We start from the raw sequence: 17,164 nt of genomic DNA, 5'->3' as shown, positions 1-17,164 counted from the left end.
AGTGAGCCGAGATCGCGCCACTGAACTCCAGCCTGGGCAACAGAGCGAGACTCCGTCTCAAAAAAAAAAAAAAAAAAAAAAGAAAGAAATTAATACTTGTGGTTTCAGGCATCCAGTCTGTGGTTATTTATTACAGCAGGCAAAAATGACTAAGATAGGGAGGTTCTTTCTCTAACATACATCAGGATTGGAAATCTATAGTAATCAGGAGAGTATGGTATTACCAGAGAGACAGACAGACAGACCAATGAAAAATAGCAAAATCTGAAACAAGGGCATCTATTTAAGGCCCAAGAACCTGTGACAGAGCAGGCATTGTCAGGCAGGGATAGAGATGACAGATACTTCAACACAGGGGCAGGGACAAATGGTTATCTACAAGAGAATATTCAACTCTCTGCATACCATCTAAGTGAAAAAAACACACCTTGCTATTCCCCTCACAACACAACAATCAAAACAAAAGGCTTCTGTGACCAACTGTGTGGGGATTTCTCCACATCAAAAAGCAAGTGATTGGCCAAACGTGGTGGCTCACGCCTGTAATCTCAGCACTCTGGGAGGCTGAGGCGGGCAGATCACCTGAGGCCAGGAGATCGAGACCAGCCTGACCAACATGGAGAAACCCCGTCTCTACTAAAAATAAAAAAGTAGCCAGGTGTGGTAGTGCATGCCTGTAATCCCAGCTACTGGGGAGGCTGAGGAAGGAGAATCACTTGAATCTGAGAGGCAGAGGTTGCAGTGAGCTGAGGTCATGCCATAGCACTCCAGCCTGGGCAACAACAGTGAAACTCTGTCTCAAAAAGAAAAAAAAAAGGCAAGTAATCAATTGTGCAGCATATAGCCGCTGGGTGCCTGCCAAACCAATTCGATTATGAAGCTATCTACCTGGGGACAGCAGCAGATGCCACAAATTGAGGGCTCAGTCCTACAAAACTGACCCCACGCATCCGACAGCAGTGGCAAGACCAGGCCTCTGGAACTTCTGACCAATAGGCTTCAAATTGAGGTTCCCATAACACCCTTTTTTGGCTCAATTAACTTGCCAACACAGCTCACAAAATTCGGGAAAACACGTTTACAAGATTATAAAGGCTATTTTAAAGGCTACAAATAAACAGCCAGGTGGAGATGTATAGGGGAAGGTCTACAAGGGTCCCAAGCACAGGAGCTTCCATTCCGGTAGAGTTAGGGTATGACTCGCTCCTGGCATGAGGATGAGTTCTTGATCACCTTCCTATAATAAAGCCTCCCTGAGTTCAGCTGTCCAGAAGCTCCCCATACCCCATCCTCTTGGGCCTTTTATACAGACATCATTCAGTAGGAATGATAAAAGCATGGTGTTTTATACGGACGTCATTCAATAGGAATGATAAAAGTATGGAACACCCCGTAGAACTGCAATTGGACAAAAAGAGTATGGACTAATACTAATAGATTGAGTGGGAAAACCAGTAAGGCCTGTCTGCTGACTCTTCTTAGCCTCTGTGTACATTCTTTCCTCCTGGGTAGAGGGTAGGATTCTTTCTGAAATGGGGGTCTTAAGACCTGCAAAGAGACAAGATATGTTAGAAAATTTCTTTACGGCCAGCTCCAAGACAGAAAGGCAGGGGAAGATCAGAGTATATTTTGGCCTGTCTTGGGGAGAAATAAAGGCTATGAAAGGACTGTGGATGAAAAAATATATATATATACACCATTATATATAAAAATCACAATCTCTCTATAAAATAATCAGTTAATTGTAGACCTGCCTGTTATCCTGAATTCATATAATTTTATGTTACTTCAGTATCCAATTTATTAGGTTGGTGCAAAAGTAACTGGGGTTTTTGTCATTACTTTTGTTCTTTTTTTTTTTTCTTTTTTTTTGAGATAGAGTCTCACTCTGTTGCCCAGGCTGGAGTACAGTGGTGCCATCTTGGCTCACTGCAACCTCCACCTCCTGCGTTCAAGCGATTCTCCTGCCTTAGCCTCCTGAATAGCTGGGATTACAGGCATGCGCCACCACACTCAGCTAATTTTTGTATTTTTTAGTAGAGATGGGGTTTCGCCATGTTGGCCAGGATGGTCTCCAGTTCCTGACCCCAAATGATCCACCTGCCTCAGCCTCCCAAAGTGCTGGGATTACAGGTGTGAGCCACTGCGCCCAGGCATTTGTCATTCCTTTTAATATAGGCTTAACTTTCTCATACCAGAAGCAGGGCTCAATCACCCTTGGCACCATTTGCAGTTCTCTGCTTCCTCCCAGTTCCTCCATGTGGTTGATCCACTCATCTGCCTTACAGATCACCTCCCTAAGGAACACCTAGATACAATTTACTTGACTCTTCTACTGACACCCACACTCCTATGGACTGAACAGACACGCTGCAGTGACCACCTGGCAGTCACAGCGTGACTCCATGTAACTCGTGCTTCCTTCTTCTAAACACACCAACTAAAACCTCCCAAAGAGAAATTGGGTTAGGTAACACTTTGGACCCCAATAAAGGATTTGGCCCGCAATTCCCTCTCTTTCCCTTGCTCCCCACTGACAGGCTGAGGGTATGTGTCACAAATAGTTCCACCTACCTGCTAGCCTACAAGGCGTGCTACTCTCCTCTCTTCGGGATTTTTTTTTTTTTTTTTTTTTTGAGATGGAGTCTCGCTCTGTCGCCAGGCTGGAGTGCAGTGGCACAATCTCGGCTCGCTGCAACCTCCGACTCCCTGGTTAAAGTGATTCTCCGGCCTCAGCCTCCCGAGTAGCTGGGATTACAGGCACGCACCATCACACCCAGCTAATTTTTGTATTTTTAGTAGAGACGGGGTTTCACCATGTTGGCCAGGATGGTCTCGATCTCCTGACCTTGTGATCCACCTGCCTCAGCCTCCCAAAGTACTGGGATTACAGGCGTGAGCCACCACACCTGGCCTCTGGGATTTATAAGTTATAAACTCCTGTTATTTCCTGTGTTTGTTGAATTGTCTCCTCTGAGTCTCACCTAATTGCCTAACTGACACACCTGACTACTATTTGAACCTAACTACTATCATAATCGGGGCTCGCTTGGTAGGAACAGAGTGGTAGTGTTTATTAGCCACTAATAGATACCGGATTAGTGGCTACTCTAGTCTAGAATTAAACTGACAATGGTCAGACAAGATCTACAAGGTGCCTGCTTGTACAGAGCAAGTACAAACAAGTGTGCTGTGAGAGGGACACCTGGTCATGGGTATAACATCTAGGCAAAAGTCCCTCCAACAGAATGAAGAAATATCCCTTGAAAGGCACATTGTAAATATCCTCCAAGAAATCCCCCAGAGCCTCGCCAGGACAGGGATAAAGTTTTAGCCAGTCTCCAGCTATAAACAAGATCAAATTAGAAAAACACAAACCTCTTAAAAACAAAAGCAGGCCAGGCACAGTGGCTCACGTCTGTAATCCCAGCATGTTGGGAGGCCAAGGCAAGTAGATCACTTGAGGTCAGGAACCCTGTCTCTACTAAAAATACAAAAATTAGCCGGGCATGGTGGTTTACACCTGCAATCCCAGCTACTCAGAAGGCTGAAGCACTGGAAACGCTTGACGCCAGGAGGCAAAGGGTGCAACGAGCCAACATCATGTCACTGCACTCCAGCCTGGGTGACAGAACGAGACTCTGTCTCCAAAAAAAAAGAGAGTGAGAGAAAATAAAAAATTTTAAAATTTTAAAAAGTAGCAAACTTTCATAAGTTACAATTTTTTTTTCCAACTTCATAGTAGGGAGAGTGTTCTTTAACCTGGGAGCATAGATTCAAGTTGCCCTAAATATACACTCCCTAGAGTGTTCTCTTACAAGAAAAGTAAGTAGGCCTGAAAGGAAGAGCCAAAGTCAACTCAATTAAAATCAAGAAGAGTACCCTTCCCCACCCCTGATGATGGTGCATGCAGAAGGCGGCCAAAAAAGCAAACAAACAAAAAAATTTAAAAGAGTCCATCAAAATGTAGAATGGAGTGAAAAGATAAATCACTCCCTGGAACAAAATATTAGCAATCCCTACAAATGAAAAAGAATTAGTCTACAGAGTACGTTAAAAAAAGAAAAAAGGGAAGAAATGAAGCAATAAATATACAAATGACTTTAACGTGACAAGATGACGGAAAACTATTTTACAGAAGACGAAAGGCCACACAGAAAAAATGCTCAATCCTAGTGTAAAAAGCAACATGTAATCACACAGAGAAAAATAAAGAGAACTACTTATAAGGACTAAATACACATGCATACATGGTCAGATGGTTAATCCATATATTCCATTGGCATTCCCAAGTCAATTTGAATTTATCTATAATCTACATCCCAGGGATTTTTTTTCCAATGTATAAAAAACTTACAGAGCGGCCGGGTGCGGTGGCACACACCTGTAATCCCAGCACTTTGGGAGGCCAAGGCAGGCAGATCATGAGGTCAAGAGATCAAGACCATCCTGGCCAACATGGTGAAACCCCATCTCTACTAAAAATAAAAAAAATTAGCTGGGTGGGGCCTGGCGCAGTGGCTCATGCCTGTAATCCCAGCACTTTGGGAGGCCGAGGTGAGCAGATCACCTGAGGTCAGGAGTTTGAGACCAGTCTGACCAACATGGAGAAACCTTGTCTCTATTAAAAAAACAAAATTAGCCGGGCGTGGTGGTGCATGCCTATAATCCCAGCTACTCTGGAGGCTGAGGCAGGAGAATCGCTTGAACCTGGGAAGTGGAGGTTGCAGTGAGCTGAGATTTTACCATTGCACTCTAGACTGGGCAACAAGAGTGAAACTCCATCTCAAAAAAAAAAAAAAAAAAAAAAATTAGCTGGGTGTGGTGGCATGCGACTGTAATCCCAGCTACTTGGGAGGCTGAGGCAAGAAAATCACTTGAATCCAGAAGGCAGAGGTTGCAGTGAGCTGAGATCGCGCCACTGCACTCCAGCCTGGCCTGGCGACAGAGCGAGACTCTGTCTCAAAAAAAAAAAAAATTTATGAAGCATGGCTGAGCACAGTGGCTCATGCCTATAATCCCAGTACTGAGCCCAAGGGTTCGAGAGTAGCCTGGGCAACATGGCAAGACCCCATCTCTATTAAAAAATACAAACATTAGGCAGGCGTGCGGCACACGCCTGTAGTCCCAGCTACTTGGGAGGGTGAGATGGAAGGATTGCTTGAGCCTGGGAGGCCAAGGTTGCAGTGAGCTGTGATCGCGCCACTGCACTTCAGTCTGGGTGACAGAAGACGACCTGCCTCAAAAAAAAAAAAAAAAAGAAGTTTATGAAGCATTAGCACTTGGAGACAAAAACAACAATTACGTTGGCAACAGATAAAATACTAACAACTCAAATCAAGCAGTGCAATGGTTAGTAACCTGAGTGACCCACAGCTTCAGACAGCAGCATGTGTGCAACGGACTGAGGCAAAGAAACCACAAAAGGCCGGGCGCGGTGGCTCACACCCGTAATTCCAGCACTTTGGGAGGCCGAGACGGGCGGATCACAAGGTCAGGAGATCGAGACCATCCTGGCTAACACAGTGAAACCCCGACTCTACTAAAAACACAAAAAAATTAGCCGGGCATGGTGGCGGTCTCCTGTAGTCCCAGCTACTCAGGAGGCTGAGGCAGGAGAATGGCGTGAACTCAGGAGGAGGAGCTTGCAGTGAGCCGAGATCTCGCCACTGCACTCCAGCCTGGGCGACAGAGTGAGACTGTCTCAAAAAAAAAAAAACCACAAAAATACCTTTTCAGCATATTAATATCAACTTACTGAAAACTTACAAGTGGCAAAACTCTGTGACAAAGCAACAATAAAGCTATAAAAAATAAAAGATGCAGTGCACCGTGGCTCACACCTGTAATCCCAGCACTTTGGGAGGCCGAGGAGGGCAGATTGCTTGGGTTCAGGACTCAGAGACCAGCCTGGGCAACATGGCAAAACCCTATCCGTACAAAAAGTACAAAAATAAGCCAGGCGTGGTGGTGCACGTCTATAGTCCCAGCTACTCAGGAGGCTGAGGTGGGAGGATGGCTTGAGCCAGAAAGGTAGAGGTTGCAGTGAGCCAAGATTGTGCCACTGCACTCCAGCCTGGGCAGTAGAGCCAGACCTTGTCTCATTCATTCATTCATTCATAAATAAATAAATAACAAAAAAATCAGAATCAGGGCCCGGCACGGTGGCTCACCCATGTAATCCTAGCACTTTCGGAGGCCGAGGCAGGTGAATCATGTGAAGTCAGGAGTTCGAGACCAGCCTGACCAATATGGTGAAACCCTGTCTTTACTAAAAATACAAAAATTAGCTGGGTGTGCCAGCGTGCACCTGTAGTCCCAGATATTTGGAAGGCTGAGACAGGAGAATTGCTTGTACCCAGGAGGAAGAGGTTGCAGTGAGCTAAGATCATACCACTGCACTCTAGCCTCAGTGACAGAGTAAAACTCTAACTCGAAAAAAAAAAAAAGAAAAAAGAAAAAGGCCAGACGTGGTGGCTCATGCCTGTAATCCCAGCACTTTGGGAGGCCAAGGCAGGTGGATCACAAGGTCAGGAGATCGAGACCATCCTGGCCAACACAGCGAAACCCCGTCTCTACTAAAAATACAAAAAAAATGGCCAGGCATGGTGGCTCACGCCTGTAATCCCAGCACTTTGGGAGGCCGAGGTGGGCAGATCATGAGGTCAGGAGATCGAGACCATCCTGGCTAACACAGTGTGAAACCCCGTCTCTACTAAAAATACAAAAAATTAGTCGGGCATGGTGGCAGGTGCCTGTAGTCCCAGCTACTTGGGAGGCTGAGGCAGGAGAATGGCATGAGCCCGGGAGGCAGAGCTTGCAGTGAGCCGAGATTACACCACTGCACTCCAGCCTGGGGGACAGAGAGAGAGACTGTCTCAAAAAAAAAAAAAAAAAATTAAAATTAAAATACAAAAAAATTAGCCGGGCGTGGTGGCGGGCGCCTGTAATTCCCAGCTACTCGGTAGGCTGAGGCAGGAGAATCGCATGAACCCAGGAGGCTGGGCTTGCAGTGAGCCAAGATCGCTCCATTGCACTCTAGTCTGGGCAACAGAGGGAGACTTCGTCTCAAAAAAAAAAAAAAAAATTCAGAATCAGTACTGTGGTCACCTCTGGGTACAGAGAAGGAAGGTGAAATTAGGGAGACACGCCAGAAATGCCCAAGGCTTATTTGTTTACCTTTACCCACATTCAAAAGTTTACTACACTCTCACTGTGGAGATATGGCTCAGAGTGGCTCCTCCTAGGCAATGAGTGAGGAATATTTGAGTAATTAGAAAATATAATCCTCAGAGCACTACTCACCCTACTGTCCCCTCCTCAGTGTGGAAATGCTCCCTCCTCCAGGGTCTTAATTCTCACCAGCAACCACTCACCGAGTCGATGTAAGGTTCTGACCTGTGATGTCATTTTTTCTGACAACAAATATGTGGAGACTGCTCAGTATCAACTAACTTTCCAACACCAGCTGGGGATCCAGTAATTCAATTCTGACATCACCTGGCATTAGCCCAGACCCCACAAGTCCAGGGCCCACCCCAGGACACAGCCCCCACTGCAGATGCCAATCCCAGCCCTGATGTGCTGGGAGGGTGGTACAGCACGGGGGAGTGGAGGCACCCTTAATTCTAACCAACTGCATATAAATCCAACAAACGTTCCTCACTTTCAATAATTTGCTAGTACTACTAACAGAACTCAGAAAAACACAAGTTTGCCAGTTTGTTATAAAGGATGACCCTTATAATCCCAGCACTTTGGGAGGCCAAGGCGGGTGGATCACCTGAGGTCAGGAGTTCGAGACCCAACATGGTAAAACCCCATCTCTACTATAAATACAAAAAAAATCAGCCGGGCCTGGTGGCAGGCACTTGTAATTCCAGCTACTTGGGCGGCTGAGGCAGGAGAACTGCTTGAACCCGGGAGGTGGAGGTTGCAGCAAGCCGAGATCCTGCCATTGCATTCCAGACTGGGCAACAAGAGTGAAACTCCACCTCAAAAAAAAAAAAAAAAAAAAAAAAGTATGACCCAAGAACAGCCAAATGGAAAAGATATATAGGACCAGGAAAGTGGGGGTCCCCTGGAAGGCCCCAGCCCTCTACTTCAACTGTCCTCTGGGAGGAGTCACACAAGGGCCAATATTCACTAGACCTTCCAGGCAAGGGAGTATAGGACCCCCTTCCCTACAGGACTTGAGTACCACCCTCCTAGCACATCACTGTGTTCACCAACCACGAAGCTCTCCCAATGTCTTTATTCCAGAATTTTTACATTAACAGAACTCAATATCCAGCCTCTCTCCCTTTACTATGGTCAAAAATGGGGCTTGTCGGGGGCGTGGTGGCTCATGCCTGTAATCCCAGCACTTTGGGAGACCGAGGTAGGCAGATCACCTGAGGTCAGGAATTGGAGACCAGCCTGGCTAATATGGTGAAACCCCGTTTGTATTAAAAATATAAAAAATTAGCCGGGCATGGTGGTTTGCACCTATAATCCCAGCTACTTGGGAGGCTGAGGTGGGAGAATCGCTTGAACCCAGGAGGCGGAGATGAGAGTGAGCCGAGATCGCACCATTGCACTCCAGCTTGGGCAATGAGAGCAAAACTCCGTCTCACAAAAAAAAAAAAAAAAAAAGGAAAAGAAAAGAAAAAAAAAAGGGCATTTGTAGTCAGTATCTGGCTTTGTTATTTAAAAAAAAAAAAGGCCATGAAGTAATGGAAAAGGTATCTCTGCATGAGTCTGCTTCTGCAAAACAGAAAGAACTGAGTGGTTAACAGGGCAGTGATTTCTATGACCTTATCTATTTAACTGGATTATAGGGCTTGAGTAAAACTCAACATTATTGGCAGTTTGGCTTTGCTTTCACAGAATTAGTTTAATTGTAGAATAAATTGTACAAATTGGGAAAGTCTCTGAGGGGCAGACTTAGATGCTTTTGCCTTTTGTAGAAAGGTTTTAGGTAGAGACGGGGTGTGGTGGCAGGCACCTGTATTTTTTTTAGTAGAGACGGGGTTTCTCCATGTTGGTCAGGCTGGTCTCGAACTCCTGACCTCAGGTGATCCGCGTGTCTTGGCCTCCCAAAGTGCTGGGATTACAGGTGTGAGCCACCGCAACTGGTCTTATCTTTTCTTTTTTTTTGAGACAAAGTCTGGCAATGTTGCCTAGGCTGGTCTCAAACTGCTGAGCTCAAGCTATCCTCTGGCCTCAGCCTCCCAAAGTGATGGGATTACAAGTGTGAGCCATGGCATCAGGCTTACGAATGCCCATTCTTTGCTTCATAAAACATTAGCTGAACAGTTTTGTCTTCACTGATCAGTGGGAACAAAACATTTGTTAACCAAACATTCCTTAAATTTGTGTCTCTGACACAGACCATCAAAGATTTGGCTTCATGACTCTTCAATGTACTAGAATGAGATTCTGCTTCTTAGGTGAAAAGCCACAGAACCTACACATATCATGTAGATAATTACTCCAAAATGTAGAGAATTACAGATGTAAGACCTTGACTTGTAAATTTCCTCCAGGCCGTTAACTTTGACCCACTCTCAGCCTGAACAAATAGGCAACACTTCCTAAGAACAGAATAACCTCAGAATAAAACATGCTCTGATCTAGGTCTGATTTTGCACCCTCCATCCTGCCTTCTTCCTCCTCATCTTCTTTCTAATCTTGTTTGCCCCTTCCTATGAAAGAAAACACTTTTCTGCCTAAACTTTCAGATCTTTGCAGATCTTGTATTCGGTTGGTGCCTTCCTTTATGCAGTACTCCTTTGGATTGGCCTCAGTTTGGAGTCACTGGCCTCAGGCCTCCGCACCCCAGTCAAGGCTACCCACTTCCCTTTACATACCTCATGTGGATATTTAAAGAAAACACCCATGTTTGATGACTCATGTTTGATGAATCCAGCAAAATCAATCTTAATGTTTATGGGAGGGAAGAAAATTAAGGCACATTTACATCATAGCTGAACAGAAAAAGCACAAGAATCTACTCTTTTCAGACAAAGATGTCACTTTACCATTTCCATGATAACAAATCATTTACTAAACAAAAATCCTATTAGAGGATTCCTAGTTGTTGCCAGGTCTTGTTCCCTAAGATTTAAAATTAATCTGCCAAGTTCCAATAACAGGAAACAGAACAGTTATTCACTGTCACAAATTCTCCACCTTGCAAGAGAAATTGATGTTTTGGTGAATGTTTGTAATTCCCCAATTTATCTACTAACTTTCTTGGGAAACCATATTCATTTTTCTGAAGCCATAATAGGAGAGTTGGTTCTCCCCACCCCCATTTCTTTTCCCTGATAATATTCTCAAGGTTAAGTCATGAAATGGAATTCCACTTCAGGTCACCCAACAGAACACATATCTGACAAACATACTACACATATACTACACATGATCTGGAAAAGAATAAAAGAAAATAGGAATTTGTTGTTATTGTTGTTAAGCAGTTTAAATTTTTTTTCTTTTTTTTTTGAGACGGAGTCTTGCTCTGTCACCCAGGCTGGAGCGCAATGGCACGATCTCAACTCACTGCAACTTCCACCTCCTGGATTCAAGTGATTCTCCTGCCTCAGCCTCCTGAGTACCTGGGATTATAGGCGCCCACCACCACACCTGGCTAATTTTTGTATTTTTAGTAGAGACGAGGTTTCACCAGGTTGGCCAGGCTGGTCTCAAACTCCTGACCTCAGGTGATCCACCTGCCTCGGCCACCCAAAGTGCTGGGATTACAGGCGTGAGCCACCGCACCCAGCCAGCAGTTTAAATTTTATTGACCTTCCAGTTTCTTTAAAAAAGTTTAAGGTCACACCGCTAAGTCTGATGTGCTACATACAGATGGTGCAGAATATGAGTATGAAGAGATACACATTGGTCCATGTCCCAAAAGATTACAGAATCATCTCCATAAATACACAAAGAATTATTGTGAAGACACAAGGGCATTGTCCAGGTTTTCTAAGACACTTTTCTAAGTGACTTGAGGCATAAAATCCACACCACCGTGAACACACACATTGTAGATTTTGTGTCTCTGACACAGACCATCAAAGATTTGGCTTCATGACTCTCAAATGTACTGGAATGAGATTCTGCTTCTTAGGTGAAAAGCCACAGCACATACACATATCATGTAGATAATTACTCCAAAATATGGAGAAATACAGATACAAGCCCTTGAAAATAAGAATTTTTAAAATGTGGAATATAAGACTAATTTCTTTCCCCCTGAAATCTACCTCTTGGGAAATACATTATCTTCTCTATGAAGCTCTACTGATAAAATGCACTTTCAACTAAATGAAATACTCAAGCTGAACTTGTTAAGGCAACAATCCCAGGGAGAAGCAGTGCCGACCTGGAATACAGGCATTCATCTGACTCCAGTGTCAGCGGAGGTCATCCTGTCTATCAGCTGGGACATCTCTCTACCCCCATCGTACTCACTGAAATGCTCAGTGACCACCCGCCCAAGAGACATTGCATTATGCCCCACTGTGTACCCGAAGTGCATTTTGTTTTTCAGGTTCTTCCACTACCTTGCTGAGATAGTTTTTCTCCCTTCACAAGGCTGAGAGAATTCAAAGGACAGGACTAATTTCCATCTTTTCCCTAAAAAGTAGAGGCTGAAGCACAAAATATGACCCAAAGTGCCTGAAAAAGGGGGACAGGATGTGGGCTGATACAAAGTTGTTTGTCAGGAATTCTCACTGATTTACAGAAGTAACACTGATAAGCACGTGGCTATGCACTGTTAAGCTATAGGGTGTGGGTTCCAGTGTCCCGTGCTGCATTAGTAAGTTAATTATACCTATTTGTGGCAATAGCAGTTTCAAAAGATGAATTCATAGCTTCAGGGAGTTAGAAGGTGATTGCTGTATCATTTGAATGTCTCTATGTGCCCGTTCATTTAAAAGGACCCACATTTATCAGACGAAAATTATTTTTTTGAGGCCGGCTGCAGTTACACCTATAATCCCAGCACTTTGGGAGGCCAAGGCAGGCGGATCACGAGGTCAGGAGATCAAGACCATCCTGGCTAACACGGTGAAACTCCGTCTCTACTAAAAATACAAAAAATTAGCCGAGCGTGGTGGCATGCGCCTGTAGTCCCAGGTGCTGGGGAGGCTGAGGCAGGAGAATCGCTTGAATCCGGGAGGCAGAGGTTGCAGTGAGCCGACATCACGCCACTGCACTCCAGCCTGGGCGACAGAGAGAGTCCGTCTCAAAAAAAAAAAAAAAAAAAAAAATCATCTGGGAGTGGTGGCGCACAACTGTGGTCCCAGCTACAGGGTAGGCTGAAGCAGGAGAATCGCTTGAACCCAGGAGTTGGAGGTTGCAGTGAGCCGAGATCACGTCACTGCACTCCAGCCTAGGCGACAAAGCGAGACTCTTTCAAAACACACAAAAAATTTTCTTTTCTCAATCCTCAATACCAGCATCTGATTGGCTGACCACCAATGTGTCTCCAAAGGATGGAAACTGGGGTTGGGGGAGGAAAAGCTGAGTGCCCCCAGGGGTTGGCTATTTAGAAGCAGGGTATGCTAGATTTATCCTAGTCCCAGGGCATTCTCCCAGCCTTCTATTTCAACTGTTCTCTGGGAAGAGTCACCCAAGACCCAATATTCACTAGACCCTCCAAGAGACTTGGCAGCTGTGGGCAGCCTGAGTCAGCCCCAGACAGTTTTGAAACCCAGAACCAGGAAAAAATAAATAGGAGGGGGCGCTGAAGGCATATCACCCTGTAAAGATTCCGAAGAGGAACCTCAACTCAAAGACATTCTGATGAGGTATCCGTGCATAGAGAAGATAAAAAGACAAGCACAAAGGTTTTTTACAGCGGACTGTCAAGGCTATGAACAGAAAACAAATCTTGATGAAAGAGTAATCCATTGCTTTGTTGAAAAATAAACAACGAAAGCACAATGTTTGAAATGTAGAATATAGGAGAAACGGTTGCTAATGTTGTCGTGAATGGAAGGGGAGAGGGAGGCGTTTGGAAAAGCGAAAAGAGAACCGGAAATTTGGGGATTTACTGCAAGCCCTGGAAACAGCAGGCTGGGGGACGGAGTGAGGATTTGGGACCCTGCATCCCATACACTTAGAAAACTCAGGGAAAAACGGGTGTCCTCTGTGGAGAGAAAAGGAACTGGGAACCTCATAGACCACAGCTCCTTCCAAGCACAAGTCAGGATTTCCCCCACACCATGACCCTCGCGTGGCCCCCGCACAATCTGGAGAGACTTGGGGCTCCCAGGCCGGGGCCGCAATCGCGGCACAGGGCGGGACAAGGACGCCCGGGGTCCCGGCTACCGGCCCAGCCCCACCCTGCGGCCGAGGGTACCAAGGGCTCAGCTGCGCCAGAGGGACTCGGTACGCAGACCCAGAGTCGCCCACGGGAAGGCCCGGGCCCCGCCACAGCCAGTTCCGGTCGTCCAACCAGCCCCTCCTCCCTGTCTCGGGACTCAGGGCCCGACACACTCACCATTTCCTAACTCCCGGGTGTCCCGGCTTCCTCCCTCCGGATCCCAAGGCAGGTACAGGGAACGGCGCCACAGAGTCTCCAGGCGAGCCACTCTGGGCCTCTGGGAACAGCGAAGCGAAACCAAGTACGGCAGACGCGAGAAATGAAAATCCCGCGAGAAGGTTGAACGTCTGCAGCTGCGTCCCCGACGGCGCGCCTGATTGGGCCGATCGCAGAGCTCCGCCCCGGCGCCCCTGATTGGGTACAGCTTCGGGCTCTGCCCCCTACATCTTGACAGATGTGAATGACAGGAGATGTGAAGCACAGATGAGTGAAGCGGGAATGAGGGTTCTTGGCCCCAGCCCTCAAACGCAGGATGGACTTCTTCCCCTCGTCCCCTTCACTGTACTTGGTCTGCGGGGGATGGGGAGTTGGGAGATACTTGCATTTTAGCAGAACTTAATCCAGGTTTACCAAAGGAGATACTTCTTGTACTCAGTGGGTCGTTTCTTCATCTACCTCTTGCATGAGGAGTCACAGGTGTGCGCAGGGAGTTCCAGGCAGGACTGGAACAGAAGAAAGGGCGTGATATTCCCAGGGATCGGAAATTTGGGTTGAGGATATGGGAAGCGTGCCCAAGGCTTTCTCATACCATACCTCTTTCTCTCTCTCTTATTTTTTACTTTATTTACTTATTTATTACTTTATTTATTTATTTGAGACAGGGTCTAGCTCTGCCACCCAGGTTAGAGGGCAATGGCATGATCATAGCTCACTGCAGCCTCCATCTCCTGGGTTCAAGCGAACTTTCCGCTTCGGTCCCCTGAGTAGTAGCGACTACAGGTACATGCCACCAAGCCCGGCAAATTCTTTAATTTTTTGTAGAGACAGGATTTTGTTTGTTGTCCAGGCTGGTCTTGAACTCCTAGCCTCAAGTGAACCTCCCACTTTGGCCTCCCAAATCAATCTACTCATTTTCACCCAAGAAAATAAAAAACTGCCAACAAGTGAATAAAATTATTAAATGCATGGAAAAACAAGTTCTATTTCCGTAATATTCTGTAAAGAAATCAAAAGGGAAGTAAAGCGAAAATGTGAACTAGCTCAGATAAGCAGGGCACTTCAGAACATTTAAAAAGGAAAAGACGAATTCAGAAGGTAAAACATATTCCCAAGCTTAAGAGTCAGTGACTGCTGAAGTGGAGCCACAGAGTACATTAGACCCTGGTGATGAGGCAGGAAACCTAAGGATTTAACTCTGGGAGCTCAACATGCCCTCCTGTCACAGCATCACAATGTGGGAACGCTCCCTTCTTCAATACCTTAATAATTTACACCAGCAGAAAACTCTCACCTGTGGTCAATTTAAGCCCCTTGAAGTTCCGACCTCTCCAGCTCATAAACCATTTCTCTGGAACGCTACCTAAATGAGTCTCTAAATATGACCTTTACATATTTTCTTCATATATACAAATGACAGCCTGACTGCAGCAACTCTATACATAGAAAAATCAAGGCCGGACACAGTGGCTCATGCCTGTAATCCCCAACACTTGAGGTCAGGAGTTCAAAACCAGCCTGGCCAAGATAGCGAAACCCCGTCTCTACTAAAATTACAAAAATTAGCCAGGCGCCTATAATCCCAGCTTCTGGGGAGGCTGAGGCACAAGAATCGTTTGAACCCGGGAGGCAGAGGTTGCAGTGAGCCGAGATCGCGCCACTGCACTCCAGCCTGGGTGACAGAGCAAGACTCCGTCTCAAAAAAAAAAAAAATGTTTTCCAGAAAACTACCTTGGGAAACTAAAGGTACAACCTCAGAAAGGAGAGAAACCCGCATGTGCATTTGCCTGTGAAGTTCCTGCTTTCCAGGGCTCTGCAGCTTCTCAGAATCCACACTCCTGGAGCTGTTCTGAGCAGCTGGAGGCTACCTACAGGGGAAGGCAGGCTGCCCAGGAAGCAATCAGGGGAGCTCCCTTTCCCTCCCTTTGCAGGCTCCAGATTGGTCTTAGCGTGGATCACCGGCCTCAGGCTATGCTGCCCCTGCAAGTTTTCCACCTGCTTTTCACCCACATTGTTCAGTTCCATGAGGCAAACACCCTCAATCCCAGTGCTCGAATGAGAATCCAGCAGAGTCCCTGCTTTCCTCCTGTGTTTACCATAAAGTAGAAGAGAAAAATTTCAAGACAGTTTAAGTGGATTTTAAAACTGGCAGATAATTATTCCTTTGAGAAAATGAAGAAGCCAGCAAACTATTATTTCGACATTAACAAACTGTTATGTAAAACCACTAATGAAGCTCGGGCGCGGTGGCTCACGCCTGTAATCTCAGCACTTTGGGAGGGCGAGGCGGGCGGATCACCTAAGGTTAGGAGTTCGAGACCAGCCTGACCAACATGGAGAAACCTCGTCTCTACTAAAAGTACAAAATTAGCCAGGCGTGGTGGCACAAGCCTGTAATCCCAGCTACTCGGGAGGCTGAGGCAGGAGAATCGCTTGAACCCAGGAGGCGGAAGTTGCCGTGAGCCGAGATCGTGCCATTGCTCTCCAGCCTGGTCAATAAGAGCAACACAGTGAAACTCTGTCTCTATTAAAATACAAAAAATTAGCTGGGCGTGGCAGTGTGAGCCTGTAGTCCCAGCTACTTGGGAGGCTGAGGCAGGAGAATTGCTTGAACACGGGAGGCGGAGGTTGCAGTGAGCCGAGATCGTGCCACTGCACTCCAGCCTGGGCGACAGAGCGAGACTCCGTCTCCAAAAAGAAAAAAAAAAAAAAAAAAACTAATGAAATATGAACTCTCTTCTGCTTCAGCAGCTCCCTGACCTTCACAGTTGATGGTTGTCACCAGGTGCTCTGTGTCAGGAGATGTACATGTGCAATTTAGCCATTGAAAATTCTCTTTTAAATTCTCTCTTAAATCGGGCGCGGTGGCTGCGCCAGGGAGACTCCAGTCCACCTGTCCCGAAGTCGCCAGGGACCGGCCCGGGTCCCGTCACAGCAGATTCCTGTCCAGCACCTTGCTCCCCAGTCTCGGGACATCCCCCCAGCACTCACCATTTCCTGACTTCTGAGGTGTTTATGGTTGTCCCTATATTGCCTGGGCTGGTCTGGAACTCCTGGTCTTAAGTGAGCCTCCCATCTTGCTGGCTCAAAGCGCTGGGATTACAGGCATGAGCCACGGCACCTGGCTCCCCTTGGAAGACTTTTATATAGGGAAATACAATTGAAGTAAAGATCTTTTTTTTTTCTTTTTTTTTGAGACGGAGTCTTGCTCTGTCACCCAGGCTAGAGTGCAGTGGCGCGATCTCGGCTCACTGCAAGCTCCGCCTCCCGGGTTCACGCCATTCTCCTGCCTCAGCCTCCCCAGTAGCTGGGACTATATGCGCCCGCCACCACGCCTGGCTAATTTTTTGTATTTTTAGTAGAGACGGGGTTTCTCCGTGTTAGCCAGGATGGTCTTGATTTCCTGACCTCGTGATCCGCCTGCCTCGGTCTCCCAAAGTGCTGGGATTATAGGCGTGAGCCACCGCGCCCGGCCGTAAAGATTTTTAAATATTAAAACCAGGGGTCTGGGGTGGGGGGATGGGGGAGGGATAGCATTAGGAGATACACCTAATGTAAATGACGAGTTAATGGGTACAGCACACCAACATGGCGCATGTATACATATGTAACAAACCTGCACGTTGTGCG

The 17,164-nt window shown here is 46.4% G+C and overlaps 1 protein-coding gene across 1 annotated transcript in view; it reads right to left on the bottom strand.

Annotated features, from left to right (window-relative positions):
• Window positions 1-14,039, bottom strand: part of ZNF136 (zinc finger protein 136) — a 28,612-nt gene extending 14,573 nt beyond the window's left edge. Inside the window, exon 1 of the mRNA XM_054464074.2 lies at window positions 13,496-14,039. Within this exon, the coding sequence (XP_054320049.2) occupies window positions 13,496-13,498 (3 nt within the window). The 5' untranslated portion in view covers window positions 13,499-14,039. The remainder of the gene's footprint in view (window positions 1-13,495) is intronic.
• Between the last annotated feature and the right edge of the window lie 3,125 nt (window positions 14,040-17,164).

This window comes from Pongo pygmaeus, chromosome 20 (assembly GCF_028885625.2).
Source record: "Pongo pygmaeus isolate AG05252 chromosome 20, NHGRI_mPonPyg2-v2.0_pri, whole genome shotgun sequence".
Lineage (NCBI taxonomy): Eukaryota > Metazoa > Chordata > Mammalia > Primates > Hominidae > Pongo > Pongo pygmaeus.
The sequence above is the reverse complement of the archived record's forward strand: the minus strand, read 5'-3'. Positions and strand labels throughout refer to the sequence as shown.